Here is a 21,129-nt window from a genome sequence, read left to right as displayed (position 1 = left end):
CCGACTCCCATCTCCGCAATTTGGAGGAAGTACTAAAGCGGTTGGATCGGGTAGGCCTACGAGTCAAGAAATCCAAGTGCCTGTTTCTCGTGCCCGAGGTTGAATTTTTGGGCAGAAGGATTGCCGCTGATGGAATCCGCCCAACAGAGTCCAAAACAGAAGCAATTCGCCTGGCACCCAGGCCCCGGAATGTCTCAGAACTGCTCGCCTTTCTCGGGCTACTCAATTACTTTGGGAACTTTATGCAGAACTTAAGCACGCTGCTGGAGCCTCTCCACGTGCTACTCAGGAAGGAGTGCGATTGGTTTTGGGGGGACGCCCAGGAACGTGCCTTCAATAAGGCACGCAACCTTCTGTGTTCCAACAGTGTTTTGGCTTTCTCTGATCCAGGTAAAAAGCTAGTTCATACATGTGATGCGTCAGCGTATGGGGTCGGGTGCGTTTTATAACATGTCAATGGTGAGGGTAAATTACAACCCATAGCTTATGCCTCCAGGTCACTTTGGCGGGCGGAGTGCGGGTACAGAATGGTAGAGAAGGAGGCGCTCGCGTGCGTGTACGGTGTCAAAAAGATGCACCAATACCTTTTCGGGGCCAAGTTCGCGTTAGAAACTAACCACAAGCCCCTCACGTCCCTACTATCCGAGAGCAAGGCAATAAATGCCAACGCCTCGGCATGCATTCAACGGTGGGCACTTATGCTGGCCTCTTACGATTACACCATAAGGCACAGACCAGGCACAGACAACTGTGCCGACTCGCTCAGCAGGCTACCCCTGGCGACCACGGAAGGGTCTGACGAACAGGACTGTGAGATAGGCATGGCAATCAATGCCTTTGAGTCCACAGGTTCGCCCATGACGGCTCGCCAAATCAGAGCCTGGACGACCAGCGGCCCCACGTTATGCCGAGTAAAAAGATGTGTCTTAACTGGTAACTGGGCAGAGGCTCGCGATGCCTGCCCCGAGAAGATCAAACCTTTCCATTGGTGCATGCTTGAGCTGTCACTACAGGCAGACTGCCTGATGTGGGGCAGCCGAGTAGTTATGCCTTTGCGAGGCAGAGAGGCGTTTGTCCGGGAGCTCCACCGCGAGCACCCAGGGATTGTTCTCATGAAGGCCATAGCCAGATCCCACGTCTGGTGGCCTGGTATTGACGCGGACTTGGAGCTCTGCGTCCGACGGTGCACCATTTGTGGCCAACTCAGTAATGCCCCAGGGAGGCCGCCCTGAGCCTCTGGCCCTGGCCCACCAAACCGTGATCGCGGGTGCACGTAGACTATGCGGACCCATTCATGGGCAAAATGTTCCTCGTAGTTGTAGATGCATTTTCAAAGTGGATCGAATGCACCATTTTAAACTCGAGCATCACCTCCACTGTGGAGAGCCTTAGAACCATGTTTGCAACGCATGGCATTCCTGACATATTGGTCAATGATAATGGTCCCTGCTTCACCAGCGCAGAATTTCAAGATTTTATGAGTGACCACGGCATAAATCACGTTAGGACGGCACCGTTCAAGCCGGCCTCCAACGGCCAGGCGGAGTGAGCAGTGCAAATCATTAAACAAGGCACGCTCAAAATCCAAGGTCCCACGCTGCAGGGCCGCCTGTTGCGACTGCTGCTGGCATACAGATCTCATCCGCATTCACTGACTGGGGATCCTCCCGCGCAACTATTGGTGAAATGGACCTTGAAGACAAGGCTCTCATTAATCCTCCCAGACATACATGAAATCGTTGAGGCAAAGCGCCGTAAGCTAACTGAGTACAATGACCGAAATTCGAGGGGGAGGTGGAATGAGATCAGGGACAAAGTGTTTGTGCTAAACTATGGCAGGGGTCCCAAATGGCTTGCAGGGACAGTAATAGGCAAGGAAGGAAACAGGCTACTGGTTGTACAAATGGACAATGGCCAAACCTGCCAGAGGCATGTAGACCAAGTCAAAAGTAGATTTACCAACACTGCTGAAACCAGAGGCAGACTACAATGTGGAACTCACACCACACCTGGTGGACAGACAGAGGGAACAACCTGAGGAAAGGGCAATCCCAACAGACAGCACAGGCGAGACACCCACAATCATACTGAACGAAACATACAGCCAGGCGAGATACCAGCAATCACACCGAAAGAAAAACAGGCACCAAGGCAAACAACTGAACCACAACTAAGACGCTCCATGCGAGAGCATAGACCACCTGAGAGACTGAACGTATAAAGACAGTAAGACCTTGGGGGAGGGTGATGTCATGTATCTCACACTACTGTACATAACTGTAACTAGAGATGACCAGTAACCACAAGCTTACCTTACCACCAGGGGTGCACTTGCAGGAGACACTGGATACCTGTCCCAGACAGGTACATAAGGACAGGTCTCAGGCAAGTGTGGCATTCGAGAGCTGTGTAATAAAGGTGCAGGTCCTGAGCGACCTTGACTTCAGCATGTACCTCGTGTGAATCTGTACTGCAGGGACAGGACTTTACAATAAGGGCCATATCTAACTCCCTTTTGAATATATTTAACGAACTGGCCTCAACAACTTTCTGCGGTAGAGAATTCCACAGATTCACAATTCTCTGAGTGAAGAAGTTTCTCCTCATCTCAGTCCTAAATGGCTTATTCTTAGACTGTGACCCCTGGTTCTGGAACTCCCCAACAACGGGAACATTCTTCCTGTCTCTAACCTGTCCAATCCCGTGAGAATTTTATATGTTTCTATAAGATCCCCTCTCATTCTTCTAAACTCCAGTGGATACAAGCCCAGTTGATCCAGTTTTTCCTCATATGTCAGTCCTGCCATCCAGGGAATCAGTCTGGTGAACCTTCGCTGCACTCCCTCAATAGCAAAACGTCCTTCCTCAGATGAGGAGACCAAAACTGAACACAATATTCTAGGTGTGGCCTCACCAAGGCCCTGTACAACTGCAGTAAGACCTCCCTGCTCCTATACTCAAATCCTCTAGCTATGAAGACCAACCTGCCATTTGCCTTCTTCACCGCCTGCTGTACCTGCATACCAACCTTCAATGACTGATGTACCATGACATCCAGGTCTCGTTGCACCTCCCCTTTTCCTAATCTGTCACTATTCAGATAATATTCTGCCTTCGTGTTTTTGCCACCAAAGTGGATAACCTTACATTTATTCACATTATACTGCATCTGCCATGCATTTGCCCACACACCTAACCTGTCCAAGTCACCCTGCAGCTTCTTAGCGTCCTCCTCACAGCTCACACCGCCACCCAACTTAGTGTTATCTGCAAACTTGGAGATATTACACTCAATTCCTTCGACGAAATCATTAATGTATATTGTAAATAGCTGGGGTCCCAACACTGAACCCTGCGGCACCCCACTGGTCACTGCCTGCCATTCTGAAGAGGACCCGTTTATTCCGACTCTCTGCTTCCTGTCTGCCAACTAGTTTTCTATCCACATCAGTACATTACCCCCAATATCTTATGCTTTAATTTTTCACACTAATCTCTTGTGTGGGACCTTGTCAAAAGACTTTTGAAAGTCTAAATATACAACATCCACTGGTTCTCCCTTGTCCACTCAAACTAGTTACATCCTCAAAAAATTCTAGAAGATTTGTCAAGCATGATTTCCCTTTCATAAATCCATCCTGACTTGGACCAATCCTGTCACTGCTTTCCAAATGTGCTGCTATTTCATCTTTAATAATTGATTCCAACATTTTCCCCACGACTGATGTTGGGCTAACCGGTCTATAATTCCCCTTGTTTTCTCTCTCCCTCCCTTTTTAAAAAGTGGTGTTACATTAGCTACCCTCCAGTCCAGAGGAACTGATCCAGACTCAATAGAATGTTGGAAAATGATGACCAATGCATCCACTATTTCTATGGCCACTTCCTCAAGTACTCTGGGATGCAGCCTATCAGGCCCTGGGATTTATCGGCCTTCAATCCCATCAATTTCCCTAACACAATTTCCTGACTAAGAAGGAATTCCTTCAGATCCTCCTTTTCGCTAGACCCTCCGTAAGGTTATGTTATTTGTTTCTTTTTAGTGAAGACAGATCCAAAGTAATTGTTTAACTGGTCTGCCATTTCTTTGCTTCCCATTATAAATTCACCTGATTCTGACTGCAAAGGACCTACATTGGTCTTCACTAATCTTTTTCTCTTCACATATCTATCGAAGCTTTTGCAGTCAATTTTTATGTTCCCAGCAAGCTTCCTCTCATACTCTATTTCCCCCCTCCTAATTAGACCGAGTCCGGGGTCGGCGAGAGGCGTGCCGGTGCTGCTACAGGGAGAAGGCAAAGATACAAAGGTGACGTCACAGCCTAGGGGGTAAGTGATTGGCTGGTGATTGGTGAGTAGTTTTTCTTTTTCTTCTTATATTGGTCAGTAACTTTTAACATTGTTATTACCAGTTTAAGTGTATCTAAGGGTTAAGACATGGCAGGAGAGCTCGGTCGGGTGTTATGCTCCTCCTGTACCATGTGGGAACTCAGGGACGCTTCCGGTGTCCCTGACGACTACGTGTGCGGGAAGTGTGTCCACCTCCAGCTCCTGACGGCCCGCGTTGCGGAGTTGGAGCTGAAAGTGGATTCACTCTGGAGCATCCACGATGCTGAGAATGACGTGAGTATCACGTGTAGTGAGTTGGTCTTACCGCAGGGAAAGGGTCCACAGCCAGATAGGGAATGGAAGACCAGCAGGAAGAGTAGTGCAAGGAAGGTAGTGCAGGGGTCCCCTGTGGTCATCCCCCTGCAAAACAGATACACCGCTTTGGGTACTGTTGAGGGGAATGACTCATCAGGGGAGGGCAGCAGCAGCCAAGTTCATGGCACCGTGGCTGGCTCTGCTGCACAGGAGGGCAAGAAAAAGAGTGGGAGAGCAATAGTGATAGGGGATTCAATTGTGAGGGGAATAGATAGGCGTTTCTGCGGCCGCAACCGAGACTCCAGGATGGTATGTTGCCTCCCTGGTGCAAGGGTCAAGGATGTCTCGGAGCGGGTGCAGGACATTCTGAAATGGGAGGGAGAACAGCCAGTTGTCGTGGTGCACATTGGTACCAACGACATAGGCAAAAAAAGGGATGAGGTCCTACGAAACGAATTTAAGGAGCTAGGAGCTAAATTAAAAAGTAGGACCTCAAAAGTAGTAATCTCGGGATTGCTACCAGTGCCACGTGATAGTCAGAGTAGGAATCGCAGGATAGCGCAGATGAATACGTGGCTTGAGCAGTGGTGCAGCAGGGAGGGATTCAAATTCCTGGGGCATTGGGACCGGTTCTGGGGGAGGTGGGACCAGTACAAACCGGACGGTCTGCACCTGGGCAGGACTGGAACCAATGTCCTAGGGGGAGTGTTTGCTAGTGCTGTTGGGGAGGATTTAAACTAATATGGCAGGGGGATGGGAACCAATGCAGGGAGACAGAGGGAAACAAAAAGGAGACAAAAGCAAAAGACAGAAAGGAGATGAGGAAAAGTGGAGGGCAGAGAAACCCAAGGCAAAAAACAAAAAGGGCCACTGTACAGCAAAATTCTAAAAGGACAAAGGGTGTTAATAAAACAAGCCTGAAGGCTTTGTGTCTTAATGCAAGGAGTATCCGCAATAAGGTGGATGAATTAATTGTGCAAATAGATGTTAACAAATATGATGTGATTGGGATTACGGAGACGTGGCTCCAGGATGATCAGGGCTGGGAACTCAACATTCAGGGGTATTCAACATTCAGGAAGGATAGAATAAAAGGAAAAGGAGGTGGGGTAGCATTGCTGGTTAAAGAGGAGATTAATGCAATAGTTAGGAAAGACATTAGCTTGGATGATGTGGAATCTATATGGGTAGAGCTGCAGAACACCAAAGGGCAAAAATCGTTAGTAGGAGTTGTGTACAGACCTCCAAACAGTAATAGGGATGTTGGGGAGGGCATTAAACAGGAAATTAGGGGTGCATGCAATAAAGGTGTAGCAGTTATAATGGGTGACTTTAATATGCACATAGATTGGGCTAGCCAAACTGGAAGCAATACGGTGGAGGAGGATTTCCTGGAGTGCATAAGGGATGGTTTTCTAGACCAATATGTTGAGGAACCAACTAGGGGGGAGGCCATCTTAGACTGGGTGTTGTGTAATGAGAGAGGATTAATTAGCAATCTCATTGTGCGAGGCCCCTTGGGGAAGAGTGACCATAATATGGTGGAATTCTGCATTAGGATGGAGAATGAAACAGTAATTTCAGAGACCATGGTCCAGAACTTAAAGAAGGGTAACTTTGAAGGTATGAGGCGTGAATTGGCTAGGATAGATTGGCGAATGATACTTAGGGGGTTGACTGTGGATGGGCAATGGCAGACATTTAGAGACCGCATGGATGAAGTACAACAATTGTACATTCCTGTCTGGCGTAAAAATAAAAAGGGAAAGGTGGCTCAACCGTGGCTATCTAGGGAAATCAGGGATAGTATTAAAGCCAAGGAAGTGGCATACAAATTGGCCAGAAATAGCAGCGAACCTGGGGACTGGGAGAAATTTAGAACTCAGCAGAGGAGGACAAAGGGTTTGATTAGGACAGGGAAAATGGAGTACGAGAAGAAGCTTGCAGGGAACATTAAGGCGGATTGCAAAAGTTTCTATAGGTATGTAAAGAGAAAAAGGTTGGTGAAGACAAACGTAGGTCCACTGCAGTCAGAATCAGGGGAAGTCATAACGGGGAACAAAGAAATGGCGGACCAATTGAACAAGTACTTTGGTTCGGTATTCACTAAGGAGGATACAAACAACCTTCCGGATACAAAAGGGGTCAGAGGGTCTAGTAAGGAGGGGGAACTGAGGGAAATCTTTATTAGTCGGGAAATTGTGTTGGGGAAATTGATGGGATTGAAGGCCGATAAATCCCCAGGGCCTGATGGATTGCATCCTAGAGTACTTAAGGAGGTGGCCTTGGAAATAGCGGATGCATTGACAGTCATTTTCCAACATTCCATTGACTCTGGATCAGTTCCTATGGAGTGGAGGGTAGCCAATGTAACCCCACTTTTTAAAAAAGGAGGGAGAGAGAAAACAGGGAATTATAGACCGGTCAGCCTGACCTCAGTAGTGGGTAAAATGATGGAATCAATTATTAAGGATGTCATAGCAGTGCATCTGGAAAATGGTGACATGATAGGTCCAAGTCAGCATGGATTTGTGAAAGGGAAATCATGCTTGACAAATCTTCTGGAATTTTTTGAGGATGTTTCCAGTAAAGTGGACAAAGGAGAACCAGTTGATGTGGTATATTTGGACTTTCAGAAGGCTTTCGACAAGGTCCCACACAAGAGATTAATGTGCAAAGTTAAAGCACATGGGATTGGGGGTAGTGTGCTGATGTGGATTGAGAACTGGTTGTCAGACAGGAAGCAAAGAGTAGGAGTAAACGGGTACTTTTCAGAATGGCAGGCAGTGACTAGTGGAGTGCCGCAAGGTTCTGTGCTGGGGCCCCAGCTGTTTACATTGTACATTAATGATTTAGACGAGGGGATTAAATGCAGTATCTCCAAATTTGCAGATGATACTAAGTTGGGTGGCAGTGTGAGCTGCGAGGAGGATGCTATTAGGCTGCAGAGTGACTTGGATAGGTTAGGTGAGTGGGCAAATGCATGGCAGATGAAGTATAATGTGGATAAATGTGAGGTTATCCACTTTGGTGGTAAAAACAGAGAGACAGACTATTATCTGAATGGTGACAGATTAGGAAAAGGGAAGGTGCAACGAGACCTGGGTGTCATGGTACATCAGTCATTGAAGGTTGGCATGCAGGTACAGCAGGCGGTTAAGAAAGCAAATGGCATGTTGGCCTTCATAGCGAGGGGATTTGAATACAGGGGCAGGGAGGTGTTGCTACAGTTGTACAGGGCCTTGGTGAGGCCACACCTGGAGTATTGTGTACAGTTTTGGTCTCCTAACTTGAGGAAGGACATTCTTGCTATTGAGGGAGTGCAGCGAAGGTTCACCAGACTGATTCCCGGGATGGCGGGACTGACCTATCAAGAAAGATTGGATCAACTGGGCTTGTATTCACTGGAGTTCAGAAGAATGAGAGGGGATCTCATAGAAACGTTTAAAATTCTGACGGGTTTAGACAGGTTAGATGCAGAAAGAATGTTCCCAATGTTGGGGAAGTCCAGAACCAGGGGTCACAGTCTGAGGATAAGGGGTAAGCCATTTAGGACCGAGATGAGGAGAAACTTCTTCACCCAGAGAGTGGTGAACCTGTGGAATTCTCTACCACAGAAAGTAGTTGAGGCCAATTCACTAAATATATTCAAAAGGGAGTTAGATGAAGTCCTTACTACTCGGGGGATCAAGGGGTATGGCGAGAAAGCAGGAAGGGGGTACTGAAGTTTCATGTTCAGCCATGAACTCATTGAATGGCGGTGCAGGCTAGAAGGGCCGAATGGCCTACTCCTGCACCTATTTTCTATGTTTCTATGTTTCTATGTTAGACCCTTTGTCCTCCTCTGCTGAATTCTAAATATCTCCCAGTCCTCAGGTTTGCTGCTTTTTCTGGCCAATTTATATGCCTCTTCCTTGGATTTAACACTATTCCTCATTTCCCTCGTTCGCCACGGTTGAGCCACCTTCCCCGTTTTATTTTTACTCCAGACAGCTATGTACAATTGTTGAATTTCATCCATGTGATCTTTAAATGTTTGCCATTGCCTATCCACCGTCAACCCTTGGGATGTTAAAGGCGCAAAATAAATACAAGTAGTTGTTGTTGTATAATGCTGAACTAACTCCAAAAATCCAATTGCCAAATTTGCCTACCTCCGTTTCTCTTGGGTGAACCATTCCACTGTGAACATTGTGCTCCAGTGCATAGAGACAGAGAGACATATGGCTGAGAGTTGTGACACAACCTCTTTGACCAAGCTTGTGGTCACCTGCGCTAATTTCTACTTATGCAGCTCAGTGTCAATTTTTTTAATCTCACAACACTCCGGTGAAGCGCCTTGGAACATTTCACTACATTGAAGGTGCTATGTGAATACAAGTTGTTGTTGTATGTTTACAAGTGCACTCAGAACACCTTCGGACAAAAATCAGCTTCTCAGAAAAGTTTTAAAAATTTCATAATTTTAGCAAATCCGACGAGATCTGGGAAAAATTATGCTTCAAATCAAGTAAAAATTCACTGTCACAGTAAGATTGCAAAAGTATAATTACTTGACAATTAAAAGCTTATTTAAGCCTGATTATGTGCTTCTTCACGACCCTTTGAATCGAAGCATTGCTGAATAATATAAATTCCACTCCACCAGAATGAATATCTTCTGAAGTACGTGTTGCTGTGTGTCAGCAGCACAAACCCATCGCGGAGCACTGGAGAGAACATTTACTCATCGTTTTGAGAAGGCCAAATAGCCATTTACTATCACGGTCCCTTTCTGTGTGTGGTTCGTGTTGTTTTGTTGCTGGCAGAGAAGCTTCACACAGAAGCATTTTAATCAGGACTGGAAAGATACTGTATATACTCGAATATAACACACGAGATTCAGGCAGGTGTCTGAGGGCTGAGAGCATGTCATCTTGCACATGAGTCACTGTGTGGATGATACTTGCAGTGTCAGCTGTGGCTCAGGGGGCAGCACCCTCGCCTCGGAATCAGAAATTTGAGGGTTCAAGTCCCACTCCAGGAACTTGAGCACATAAATCCAGGCTGACACTCCCAGTGCAGTGCTGAGGGAGTGCTACACTGTCAGAGGTGTGTCTTTTGGATGAGACGTTAAACCGAGGCCCTGTCTGCTCTCTCAGGTGGATGTGAAAGATCCCATGGCACTGTTTTGAAGAAGAGCAGGGGACTTATCCCCAGTGTCCTGGGGCCAATATTTATCCCTCAATCAACATCACTAAAACAGATTATCTGGTCATCATCACATTGCTGTGTGTGGGAGCTTGCTGTGCGTAAATTGGCTGCCGTGTTTCCCACATTACAACAGTGACTGCACTCCAAAAGTACTTCATTGACTGTAAAGCGTTTTGAGACGTCCGGTGGTCGTGAAAAGCACTATATAAATGCAAGTCTTTCTTTCTTAACTATACTTCGCCAAAGGCACTGCAGCTTTTTTTTGTTCCTGGGATGTGGACGTCGCTGGCAAGGCCGGCATTTATTGCCCATTCCTCATTGCCCCTTGAGAAGGTGGTGGTGAGCCGCCTTCTTGAACCGCTGCAGTCCGTGTGGTGAAGGTGCTCCCACAGTGCTGTTAGGGAGGGAGTTCCAGGATTGTGACCCAGCAACGATGAAGGAACGGCCGATATATTTCCAAGTCAGGATGGTGTGTGACTGGGAGGGGAACGTGGAGGTGGTGGTGTTCCCATGCGCCTGCTGCCCTTGTCCTTCTAGGTGGTAGAGGTCGCAGGTTTGTGAGGTGCAATCTACTGGCCCAGTGCACCTCCTCTGTTTGTGCTGAACTCTCCAGAGCTGTCGGGTTCTCGATGGCTCCCAAACTCCCTTTCCTCTGGCTCTTCCTTGCTTGCTTCCCCACTCTCAAACTCACACTCCCATTCCCCTCTCTCAGGCGCCCACTCGACTATCTCCCGATTATGGTCTCTCGCTGATGTCTCTCAGGAATAAGGATCTCCTGTTCCCCTCTCTAAGGCTCTTGGTCATCCAGTGTGAGCAAGTGGCGTATGCACGTGGAACTCTCAACTTGCATTAAAATGTAATGTTTGTGCTCTGGGGAAATGGAAGGAGGCAGCTGAAACGTGAATCATAAACATTTTTCAGGTTTTTTGGACTGGAAGCTAGAGGGCGTCATTCGATACTTGGCTAACATGCGAGTTTTTCCGATACATACCATAATGCTTGGCGTTTTCTTCCTGCTCTGAACTTGCTACAAGTTGGCCCTCGCTCCCCCGACCCTCACCCAGCACACTACAGGGAGAATTTTACAAATGCTGTTCTCACTGTTGGGTCCTTGTCTGCCTGGAGTGCACATGTGGGAATCACAGGGATGGTACAGAGGTGTTCTCTCGCCGGGCGGAGGGCCACGATGCTCCAGAGCCCCCAGATCAGGAAGTATAAGTGCTGGAGCAGCATACCACTACAACTTCCAGAGCGAGCTGCTCCAATTGTGCAACAGCTTCGAGGTGGGCGACGTCATCAGGATCAATGTCATGGTTTGGAGCATGGGCAGGAATATCGACAGGTCCCTGGTATAGCAGAGGAGTGGGAAGGTCGTGAATGAGGAGCGGCGAGAGATCGTTGCGGAGGTGCGGCAAATGAGGGCATTGGGCCCAGAAGAGGCAAGGGCCCAGGGGCAGCATGGGCCAGCCCACACTGCGATATGTGTGAGCACTGGGTCCATGCAGCAGAGCTTGTCTCCAGTCGTCCTGGTTAACTCTTGCCACTGGACCAAGACCTAGCTCTGTCGAGCCCGTGTGGTGGCTGGTGTGCAACGGTCACCCCACGTTAAAAAAATCCACGGACAGGTATCTTCCACCCCCTCAACTGGAGTTCAGGACTGGAACATCGGGTCCTTCATTGAAACATCTGTGAACTTGTCCCTTTTGGTATGTCCTTACTATACAGTATAAATGCACACGAGGCCCATACTTGAGAGAAGGTCACTCTGTGACCAGTTACCTTTATTTCCCAGCACTGAAGTGATGAAGGTGGGTGGAGTTTCCCCTTTTATACCTGAAAGTCCAGGTTAGGAGTGTCTCCCACAAGTTCACCACCTAGTGGTCAGTGTTCTCAGATCAGTTTATACATGGGTTGCAATGACAGTTAAATACATGACATCAGCTCCACCCCCAAAGTCTTATTGGGATCACAGGTTGAGTCTCTCTGGTGGTTTACGCTCCCTTGTAGAGCATCTGAGTTGGGCGCTGGCCTGAGTGTCTGCTGTTTGCGGTGCCTCAGGCCTGTCCGGACTGCCCACAGTGACCGGGCTCTCCTCCCTTTGGTTCCGGTGTTCGGTCACCTGTGGTGGAGTGAACTCTATATCGTGTTCTTCCTCTGCTTCTTCTATGGGGTTGCTGAACCTCCTTTTTGTTTGATCCACGTGTTTGCGGCAGATTTGTCGATTGGTAAGTTTAACGACCAGAATCCTATTCCCCTCTTTGGCAACCACAGTGCCTGTGAGGCGTTTAGGCCCTGCAGTGTGGTTGAGGACAAAAACAGAGTCATTTACATCAATACATCGCGCCCTCGCATTCCCGTCATGGTAGTCACATTGTGGCTGGCGTCTGCTCTCAACAATTTCTTTCATGGTGGGGTGTATAAGGGATAACCTGCTTTTGAGCGTCCTTTTTATTAGCAGCTCTGCGGGTGGAACCCCTGTGAGCAAGTGTGGTCAGGATCTATTGGCCAACAGGAGGCGTGATAAGCGGCTTTGTAGGGAACCCCCTTGGATTCTGAGCATCCCCTGTTTGATTATCTGCACTGCTCGTTCTGCCTGGCCGTTTGAGGCCAGCTTGAACGGTGCCGTTCTGACATGGTTGATTCCATTGCCTGCCATGAAGTCCTGGAATTCAGTGCTTGTAAAGCACGGGCCATTGTCGCTGACCAAGATGTCCGGTAGACCATGGGCAGCGAACATTGCCCGTTGACTTTCTACCGTGGCAGAGGATGTGCTTGAATTGAGAATGTCACACTCGATGCATTTGGAGTAGGCGTCTACTGCAACCAAAAACATTTTTCCCATGAAAGGACCTGCGTAGTCCACATGGATGCGTGACCAAGGCTTGGCGGGCTATGACCAGGGGCTAAGGGGGGCTTCCCTGGGTGCATTGCCTAGCTGGGCACACGTGTTGCACCTGCGAACACAAAGTTCCAAGTCTGCATCTATCCCTGGCCATCAAACATGTGACCTGGCAATTGCCTTCATCATGACAATGCCCGGGTGCTCATTGTGGAGTTCCCTGATGAACATCTCTCTGCCCATCTGGGGCATGACTACTCGGTTTCCCCATAGTATGCAATCGGCCTGAATCGAGAGTTCATCCTTGCGCCTGTGAAAGGTTTTAAATTCCTCAGGGCATGCCCCGTATGTGGCTGCCCAGTCCCCATTCAGGACACATTTCTTGACTAAAGACAGTAGCGGGTCTCTATTTGTCCAGACTTTAATCTGACAGGCTGTCACGGGTGAGCCTTCGCTTTTGAAGGCTTCAACAGCCATGACCATCTCAGCAGCATGCTCGGTTGCCCCCACGGTTAGTGGGAACCTGCTGAGTGCATTAGTGCAGTTTTCAGTGCCCGGTCTGTGCCGAATTGTGTAGTCATAGACGGCTAACATGAGTGCCCACCTCTGTATGCAGGCCAACGCATTTGCATTTATGGCCTTGTTGTCAGCCAAAAGGGACGTCAGGGGTTGTGATCTGTATCCAGCTCAAATTTTCTGCCAAACAGGTACTGGTGCATTTTTTTTTTACAGCATATATACATGCGAGCGCCTCCTTTTCTATCATCCCGTAGCCCCTTTCTGCCTGGGACAGACTCCTGGAGGCATAAGCTACCGGCTGTAACTGACCCTTGGCATTGACATGCTGCAACACACATCTGACCCCATAGGACGACGCATCACACGTTAACACAAGTTTCTTACATGGGTCATATAGCGTTAACAGATTGTTGGAACATAACAAATTGCGTGCTCTATTAAAAGCCCTTTCCTGACTGTCCCCCCAGACCCATTCGTGACCTTTGCGTAGGAGCACGTGTAGCGGCTCTAGCAGCGTGCTCAATTTGGGAAGAAAGTTACCAAAATAGTTCAGGAGCCCCAGGAACGAACGCAGCTCCGTCGTGTTACGGGGTCTGGGTGCTTTCTGGATCACTTCTGTTTTGGACGCAGTAGGGCTGATCCCGTCTGCTGCTACCCTCATCCCCAGGAATTCTACCTCTGGAGCTAGGAAGACGCACTTCACCTTTTTCAGTCGCAGACCTACCCGGTCCAGTCTGCGTAGCACCTTCTCCAGGTTGTGGAGGTGTTCTTCAGTATCGCAACCCGTGGTGAGGATGTCGTCCTGAAAAACCCCCGTCCCTGGAATCGATTTGAGGAGGCTTTCCATATTTCGTTGAAAGATCGCGGCGGCCGAGCGAATCCCAAACGGACATCTGTTGTACTCAAACCCCTTGTGTGTCGTGATGGTGGTCAGCTTCTTCGACTCACTCGCCAGTTCCTGGGTCATGTAAGCTGAGGTCAGGTCCAATTTTGAAAAAGCTTTGCCACCGGATAGCGTCACAAAGAGGTCCTCCGCTCTCGGTAGCGGGTATTGGTCTTGGAGTGACACCCGATTGATGGTGGCCTTGAAATCACCACATATCCTGACCGACCCATCCGCCTTGAGCACCGGCACAATCGGGCTCGCCCAGTCACTGAATTCGACTGGCGAGATAATGCCTTCCCTCAGCATGCAGTCCAATTCGCCTTCTATCTTTTCCCGCATCACGTACGGCACCGCTCTGGCCTTGTGGTGTACTGGTCTGGCGTCCGGGTTTATGTGAATCACTACCTTGGCCCCCATGTAAGTGCCAATGCCGGGTTGAAATAGTGAGTTAAATTTGTCCAGGACCTGTGAGCATGATATTCGCTCCACAGAAGAAATTGCATTGACATCGCCCCATTTCCAGTTCATGACAGCAAGCCAACTCCTCCCCAGCAGTGCGGGACCGTCCCCCGGGACAATCCAGAGTGGCAACCTGTTCTCCAAATCTTTGTGGGTCATGACTACCGTGGTGTTGCCTAGCACCGGAATGATCTCCTTTGTATATGTCGGTAGCTGTGGGTCAATTGGCAATAATTTTGGCCTCCTGCCTTGGACGCCCACAACTTGTCGAACTGTTTGATACTCATCAGGGACTGGCTGGCCCGTGTCTAGATCCATTGATACTGGGATGCCATTGAGGAGCACTTTCAGCATTATCAATGTATGTACTGTATATGTGCTCCACATGAACTCGCTGAACTTCAGCTTCCAGCGAGTGCCCCCAGTGTCCATTTGGCCTCGTAGGGCTTACATCGTCCCCGTCCTCCTCATACATCAACCTGGCTGCAGGCTTCCTGCACATACGTGCCAAGTGACCGCTGATATTGCAGTTTCTGCAGATATATTGCTGATACCTGCAAGCTCTGGCTGTGTGTTTGCCTTCACACCTCCAACATGAGCCGTTGTTGGAAACAAAAGGTCCATTACCAGTCGATCGTCTCTGACTGTCTCTGTAACTGTCCTTGAGCGCACCATTAACAGGTGTTAATGGCCCCATTACTGGCCGCATTTTCCCTTGCGATGGCATGAATCGCCGTTCAGCTAGCCATTGTCTCTGTTGAATTCCCCCTTTGGGTTCGACTACATGCTCGGGTTTGTCCGATTGCCCCTGTCTGCCTGGAGAACTGTGTGCCACGTTAACAATGTTGACTTCCAGTCCATTTTCTGCATTTAAACATCAGTCTGGTCTCTTCCTCCCCTGAGATAAATGTCTGGGTCATCAAAGCCGCCGTTTCCAGGGTCAAGTCTTTGGTCTCAATCAGTTTCCTGAAAACCCCAGCGTGCCCGATGCCCTCAGTAAAAAAGCCTCACAGCATCTCCGCTCTGCATGTATCTGGGAACTTACATAGGCTCGCCAGTCGCCGGAGGTCTGCCACGAAGTCTGGAACGCTTTGCCCTTCTCGCCGCCGGTGCGTGTAAAACCGGTGTCTCACCATGTGCATGCTGCTCGCCGGTTTAAGGTGTTCCCCGATCAACTTACTGAGCTCTTCAAAAGTCTTGTCCGCCGGCTTCTCTGGCGCTAGAAGGTCCTCATCAGGGAGTACGTCCTGGATCCACAAACCGTCAGGAGATGAGCCCTGCGTTTGTCGGCCAAATCCTGTCCCAACCATTCCTTAGTGACAAAACTTTGCTGTAGTCTCTCAATAAAGTCATCCCAATCATCACCAACACAGTACCTCTCTTCTGTGCTGCTAGTGGCCATGCTCGCGTGGTTTAAATCCCAGTTTCTCGTCGCCAATGATATGTCCTTACTATACAGTATAAATGCACATGAGGCCCATACTTGAGAGGTCACTCTGTGACCAGTTACCTTTATTAGCCAGCACTGAAGTGATGAAGGTGGGTGGAGCTTCCCCTTTTATACCTGAAAGTCCAGGTTAGGAGCGTCTCCCACAAGTTCACCACCTAGTGGTCAATGATCTCACGGTGTACTAGTGCCATGGGATCTTTTATGTCCACCCGGAGCCACGGTTTAACATCTCATCCAAAAGACGGCACCTCCAACAGTGCAGCACTCCCTCAGTACTGCGCTGGAATGTCAACCTAAAATTTTCTGCTCAACTCTCTGGAGTGGGACTTGAATCCACAACCTTCTGACTCAGAGGCAAGAGAGAGTGCTGCCCACTGAGGCAATGCTGACACTGGGAGAAAGTACCCACTCCACATCAGGAAACATCTAATTGTGTGGGTATCTCAATAGCTGGGCTGGAGACTGTTAAGCAACAACAACTTGTATTTATAAAGCACTTTTAACGTAGTGAAATGTCCCAAGACGCTTCACAGGGGTATTATGAGATAAAAAATTTGACACTGAACCACATAAGGAGAAATTAACGCAGGTGTGGTCAAAGAGGGAGGTTTTAAGGAGCGTCTTGAAGGAGGAAAGAGAGGTAGAGAGGCGGAGAGGTTTAGGGAGGGAGTTCCAGAGCTTGGGGCCCAGGCAACAGAAGGCACGGCCACCGATGGTGGAGCGATTATAATCGGGGATGCTCAAGAGGGCAGAATTAGAGGAACTCAGATATCTCAGAGGATAGTGGGGCTGAAGGAGATTACAGAGATAGGGAGGTGTGAGGCCATGGAGGGATTTGAAAACAAGGATGAGAATTTTGATATGGAGGCTTTGCTTAACCAGAAGCCAATGTAGGTCAGCGAGCACAAAGGGTGATGGGTGAGCAGGACTTGATGCGAGTTAGAATGCAGGCAGCCAAGTTTTGGATCACCTCTAGTTTACGTAAGGTAGAATGTGGGAGGCCAGCCAGGAGTGCTGTGGAATAGTCAAGTCTAGGGGTAACAAAGGTATGGATGAGGGCTTCAGCAGCAGATGAGCTGAGACAGGGGCGGAGACGGGTGATGTTACGGAGGTGGAAATAGGCGGTCTTAGTTATGCTGTGGATATGTGGTCAGAAGCTCATTTCAGGGTCAAATATGACAGCAAGGTTGCGAACCGTCTGGTTGAGTCTCAGACAGGAGTTGGGGAGAGGGATGGAGTCAGTGGCTAAGGAACGGAGTTTGTGGCGTAGGCCGGAAACAATGGCTTCAGTCTTTCCAATATTCAATGGAGAAAATTTCTGCTCATCCAGTATTGGTTGTCGGACAAGCAGTCTGACAATTTAGAGACTGTGGATGGGTCGAGAGAAGTGGTGGTGAGGTAGAGCTGGGTGTGGTCAGCGTACATGTGGAAACTGACGCTGTGATTTCGGATGATGTCACCAAGGGGCAACATGTAGATGAGAAACAGGAGGGGCCAAAGATCGATCCTTGGGGGACACCAGAGGTAACGATGCGGGGGTGGGAAGAGAAGCCGTTACAGGTGATTTTCTGGCTGTGATTAGATAGATAAGAATGGAACCAGGCGAGTGCAGTCCCACCCAGCTGGACGACGGTGGAGAGGCGTTGGAGGAGGATGGAGGGGTCAGCCGTGTCAAAGGCTGCAAACAAGTCAAAAAGGATGAGGAGTGATAGTTGCCTTTGTCACAGTCACAAAGAATGTTTACATAGGGGAGGTCCCTACCACTTCTCTCGACCCCTCCACGGTCTCTAAATTGTCAGTCTGCTTGTCCTACATCCAGTTCTGGATGAGCAGAAATTTTCTCCAATTGAATATTGAGAAGACCGAAGCCATTGTCTTTGGTCCCCGCCACAAACTGCGTTCCCCAGCCACTGACTCCATCCCTCTCCCCAACTTGTCTCTGAAGCTGAACCAGACTGTTCGCAACCTTGGTGTCATATTTGACCTGAAATAAGCTTTCAACCACATATCTGCAGCATAACTAAAACTGACTATTTCCACCTCGGTAACATCGCCCGTCTCCACCCTTGCCTCAACTCATCCGCTGCTGAAACCCTCATCCATGCCTTTGTTATCTCCAGTCTTGACTATTCCAACGCACTCTAAGCTGGCCTCCCACATTCTAACCTCCGTAAACTTGATATGATCCAAAACTCGGCTGCCTCTTGTCCTAACTCACACCAAGTCCCGCTCACCCATCAACCCCTGTGCTCGCTGACCTATATTGGCTTGCAATTAATCAACACCTCGATTTCAAAATTCTCATCGTTATTTTCAAATCGCTCCATGCCCGCGCCCCTCCCCATCTCTGTAATCTCCCCCAACCCCCCCGCCCCCCCCCATCCCTGAGATATCTGCGCTCCTGTAATTCTTCCCTCTTGAGCATCCCTGATTATAATCGCTTAACCATTGGCGGCTGTTCCTTCTGTTGCCTGGGCCCCAAGCCCTGGAACTCCCTCCCTAAACCTCTCTACCTCTCTTTCCCCTTTCAAGGCGCTACTTAAAACCTACCTCTTTGACCAAGCTTTTGGTCACCTGCGCTAATTTCTACTTGTGCGGCTTGGTGTCAAATTTTTATCTCATAACACTCCTGTGAGGCGCCTTGGGACATTTCACTATGTTAAAGGCTCTATATAAATACAAGTTGTTGTTGTTATTGTTGATGTCATATCAGAGTCATTTGCAGAGAGCTGTTTCGGTACCATGGCAGGCGCAGAAACCAGATTGGAGGGATTCAAATGTGGAATTGTGGGAAAGACGGGCACGGATTTGGGAGGCCACAACACATTGAAAACAAGCTGATGGGTGATGTGCTTGTCAAATCCCCTGGTGCCCAAGAAAATAAATGTTGTAGAGCAGTAAGGCAGAGAATAAGTTGACACTTTTGTTTTTACATTCAGTATTTCATGGATGGACTTACAGAAAGAAAGACAGGGTTATTTTGATGCAAGGACATAGCTGTAGTTCCTTAGGGGTCAAGGCAGGTTGGGCGTGATAACTCAGCCAGCGGACTACAATTCCCAGGGTACATTTCAAAGACATGCCCAATGCAAGCAGTTTAAATACACAGGACTGAAAATCACCCTGCTGTCACTTTACTGCTTTTGAACTCACAGCATGGCAGGAGACATCAGCTAGCGGACCCTTTCTATGAGACAGAACACACACACACACACACAAATTACCTGGCATCCTGGAATTCAATTCGCGATGGAAGACGGTGCTCACTTTTTCGAAGGCACCGAGAAGCTGTTGGAGGTGTGGTTTTCGAGGAAGAATGAAAGTCAGGGATCGGGAGATCTTCGCACTATTCCCAGGTACGACTGACCTCGATCTGGGCAAACGGAGCAGCGAGAGGGGAAGGGCAGCAGGATTCCATTTGGGAATATCTATCCATATTATATCCACATGCTCGCACACACACAGAGCACTGGGATAAAGCACATAGGATAAACGCACTGCAATATGGAGAGAGAAAAAAATCACTTGGTTAGCCAGATGTGCCTGCTGTGGGGGGAGGGGCTGGAGGTCCAACAACTGGGGAGGGGGTTACATGATGTTTGGACTAATGCATAGATCCAGTAGCCCCCTACAATAAACCATTGCAGCTCACTTGCAGCAGGTAAATAAAATAAACTTGAATTATTAGTCATTAGCATTTATACAGCTTTAGACAACACTAAGCCCCCTGTAATACTTACATAGCTGTGGATTACATTATTCCTCCTTTGAAGATATCTATGCACACTTTTCTTCTGAAAATTAATATGGATAAAAGAAAAAAGTTTTGGGTGGCGTTCAATAGGAGACATTATAATAAAGGCAATATACTTCCAGACTGCCTGATCTCAAAACTTAGTTTCCCCTTGCTTATTAGTGTGTTCAAGTATTCCTCTATCCCAATCCCACACAGACAAGAAAAAAAATCAATTTCTGGGTTATTTCCAGCCCTTTTTATTTTACAGGAAAGCCTTTCATTGATTGTCCTGATAATAAGCCTCAGTGCCCATAGCTGTAGTGTGGACTGACCCACTGGCTCCAGACCCCGAGACATGTTTCCTGAGATTTGTTTGTTGTTGACCCAAACAATTCATTCCCTTCGCCAACATTGTTCGAATGTCACAGTGAGGAAATGCTCTCAATCTCCTGACTGTTTGGGTTGGCGTTGACAGTGTTTATTTCCTTTAAATAACTTGACACAGGCCCTCTCTCCCAATTTGTGCATTCTCACCTGCACCCACTCAGTGATTTATCTGGGCTCTGAGGTTACCTCTGTGCGGGAGGTGAGCTCCTCTGAGTCTGTGCATTTGTGGGAGTGCCTGTCATTAGTCTGGTTGGTACCTGCATTTTCAGGAGAGCTGTAGGATTAAAGGAAAAATTGCAGTCCCTGATTTTAGTAAACATTTTTAAAAAGGTTTTCAGTATATTAGTAAAATCACAGTATAGTCGGACCATGTCATGATTTTTTTTAAACGGTGTGAAAATGGAAATATCCATTTAATCAAATCTATGTATATCCAAATTTAGTCAAAAGCAAATTATTTGGTATGATCACATCTCGACCTATTGCAGCAAACAGGATTACTACATCTATCAAGGGTGATGTCAAGCAGTCTGTGGTAATATCTGTGTGTGTGGGAGCTGTGACCATTAATATTAATATCAAATCCACAACAGCCTCATTAAAAATGCAACACAGATTATCAGTCGGCCATTTCCGATCAGTATATTGTGCACTGGTCATAATTAGGAACAAGGCGCATTATCCCGGCGAACATTTGCAGAAGCAGTTTACCCCGGGCCTGACATATTTCAGGTTGTGGTTGTGACATGCAGTTTGTGGCTGACTCTGTAGAATTGGCTGCACGGTAACCTAACCGAAGCTGAGAGAGCTATTCTGGGAAAGCATGTTCAACATTAAACATCAGTCACCGCCCTCTTGATCTACAACACCATCAGCAATATTTTTATTTTACAAATTCACCAGAATCATTTTGAAGGTTTCCCAATTATCCATCTTCCAGCAGTGAATATTTGAGTATGCTGCACGGTTAAAAAGAACATAAGAATGAGGAGCAGGAGTTGGCCATACGGCCCCTC

At 48.1% G+C, this 21,129-nt stretch overlaps 1 protein-coding gene and 1 long non-coding RNA gene across 2 annotated transcripts in view; one reads left to right on the top strand and one right to left on the bottom strand.

Annotated features, from left to right (window-relative positions):
• Nucleotides 1-19,748, bottom strand: part of LOC139279263 (uncharacterized) — a 32,848-nt gene extending 13,100 nt beyond the window's left edge. Inside the window, exons 1-2 of the long non-coding RNA XR_011596433.1 lie at nt 19,731-19,748; nt 19,215-19,487 (exon numbers count right to left, since the gene is read on the bottom strand). This is a non-coding gene — a long non-coding RNA (uncharacterized lncRNA). The remainder of the gene's footprint in view (nt 1-19,214; nt 19,488-19,730) is intronic.
• The window catches only part of LOC139279262 (S-adenosylmethionine decarboxylase proenzyme-like), a 104,872-nt gene continuing 102,886 nt past the window's right edge, over nt 19,144-21,129 (top strand). The window contains exon 1 of the mRNA XM_070898389.1: nt 19,144-19,346. Coding sequence (XP_070754490.1) covers nt 19,180-19,346 — 167 coding nt within the window. The 5' untranslated portion in view covers nt 19,144-19,179. The remainder of the gene's footprint in view (nt 19,347-21,129) is intronic.

The sequence above is a fragment of the Pristiophorus japonicus genome, chromosome 14, assembly GCF_044704955.1.
Source record: "Pristiophorus japonicus isolate sPriJap1 chromosome 14, sPriJap1.hap1, whole genome shotgun sequence".
Taxonomy (NCBI): domain Eukaryota; kingdom Metazoa; phylum Chordata; class Chondrichthyes; family Pristiophoridae; genus Pristiophorus; species Pristiophorus japonicus.
Note: the sequence above shows the minus strand (reverse complement) of the source record. Positions and strands in the feature narration are given on the sequence as shown.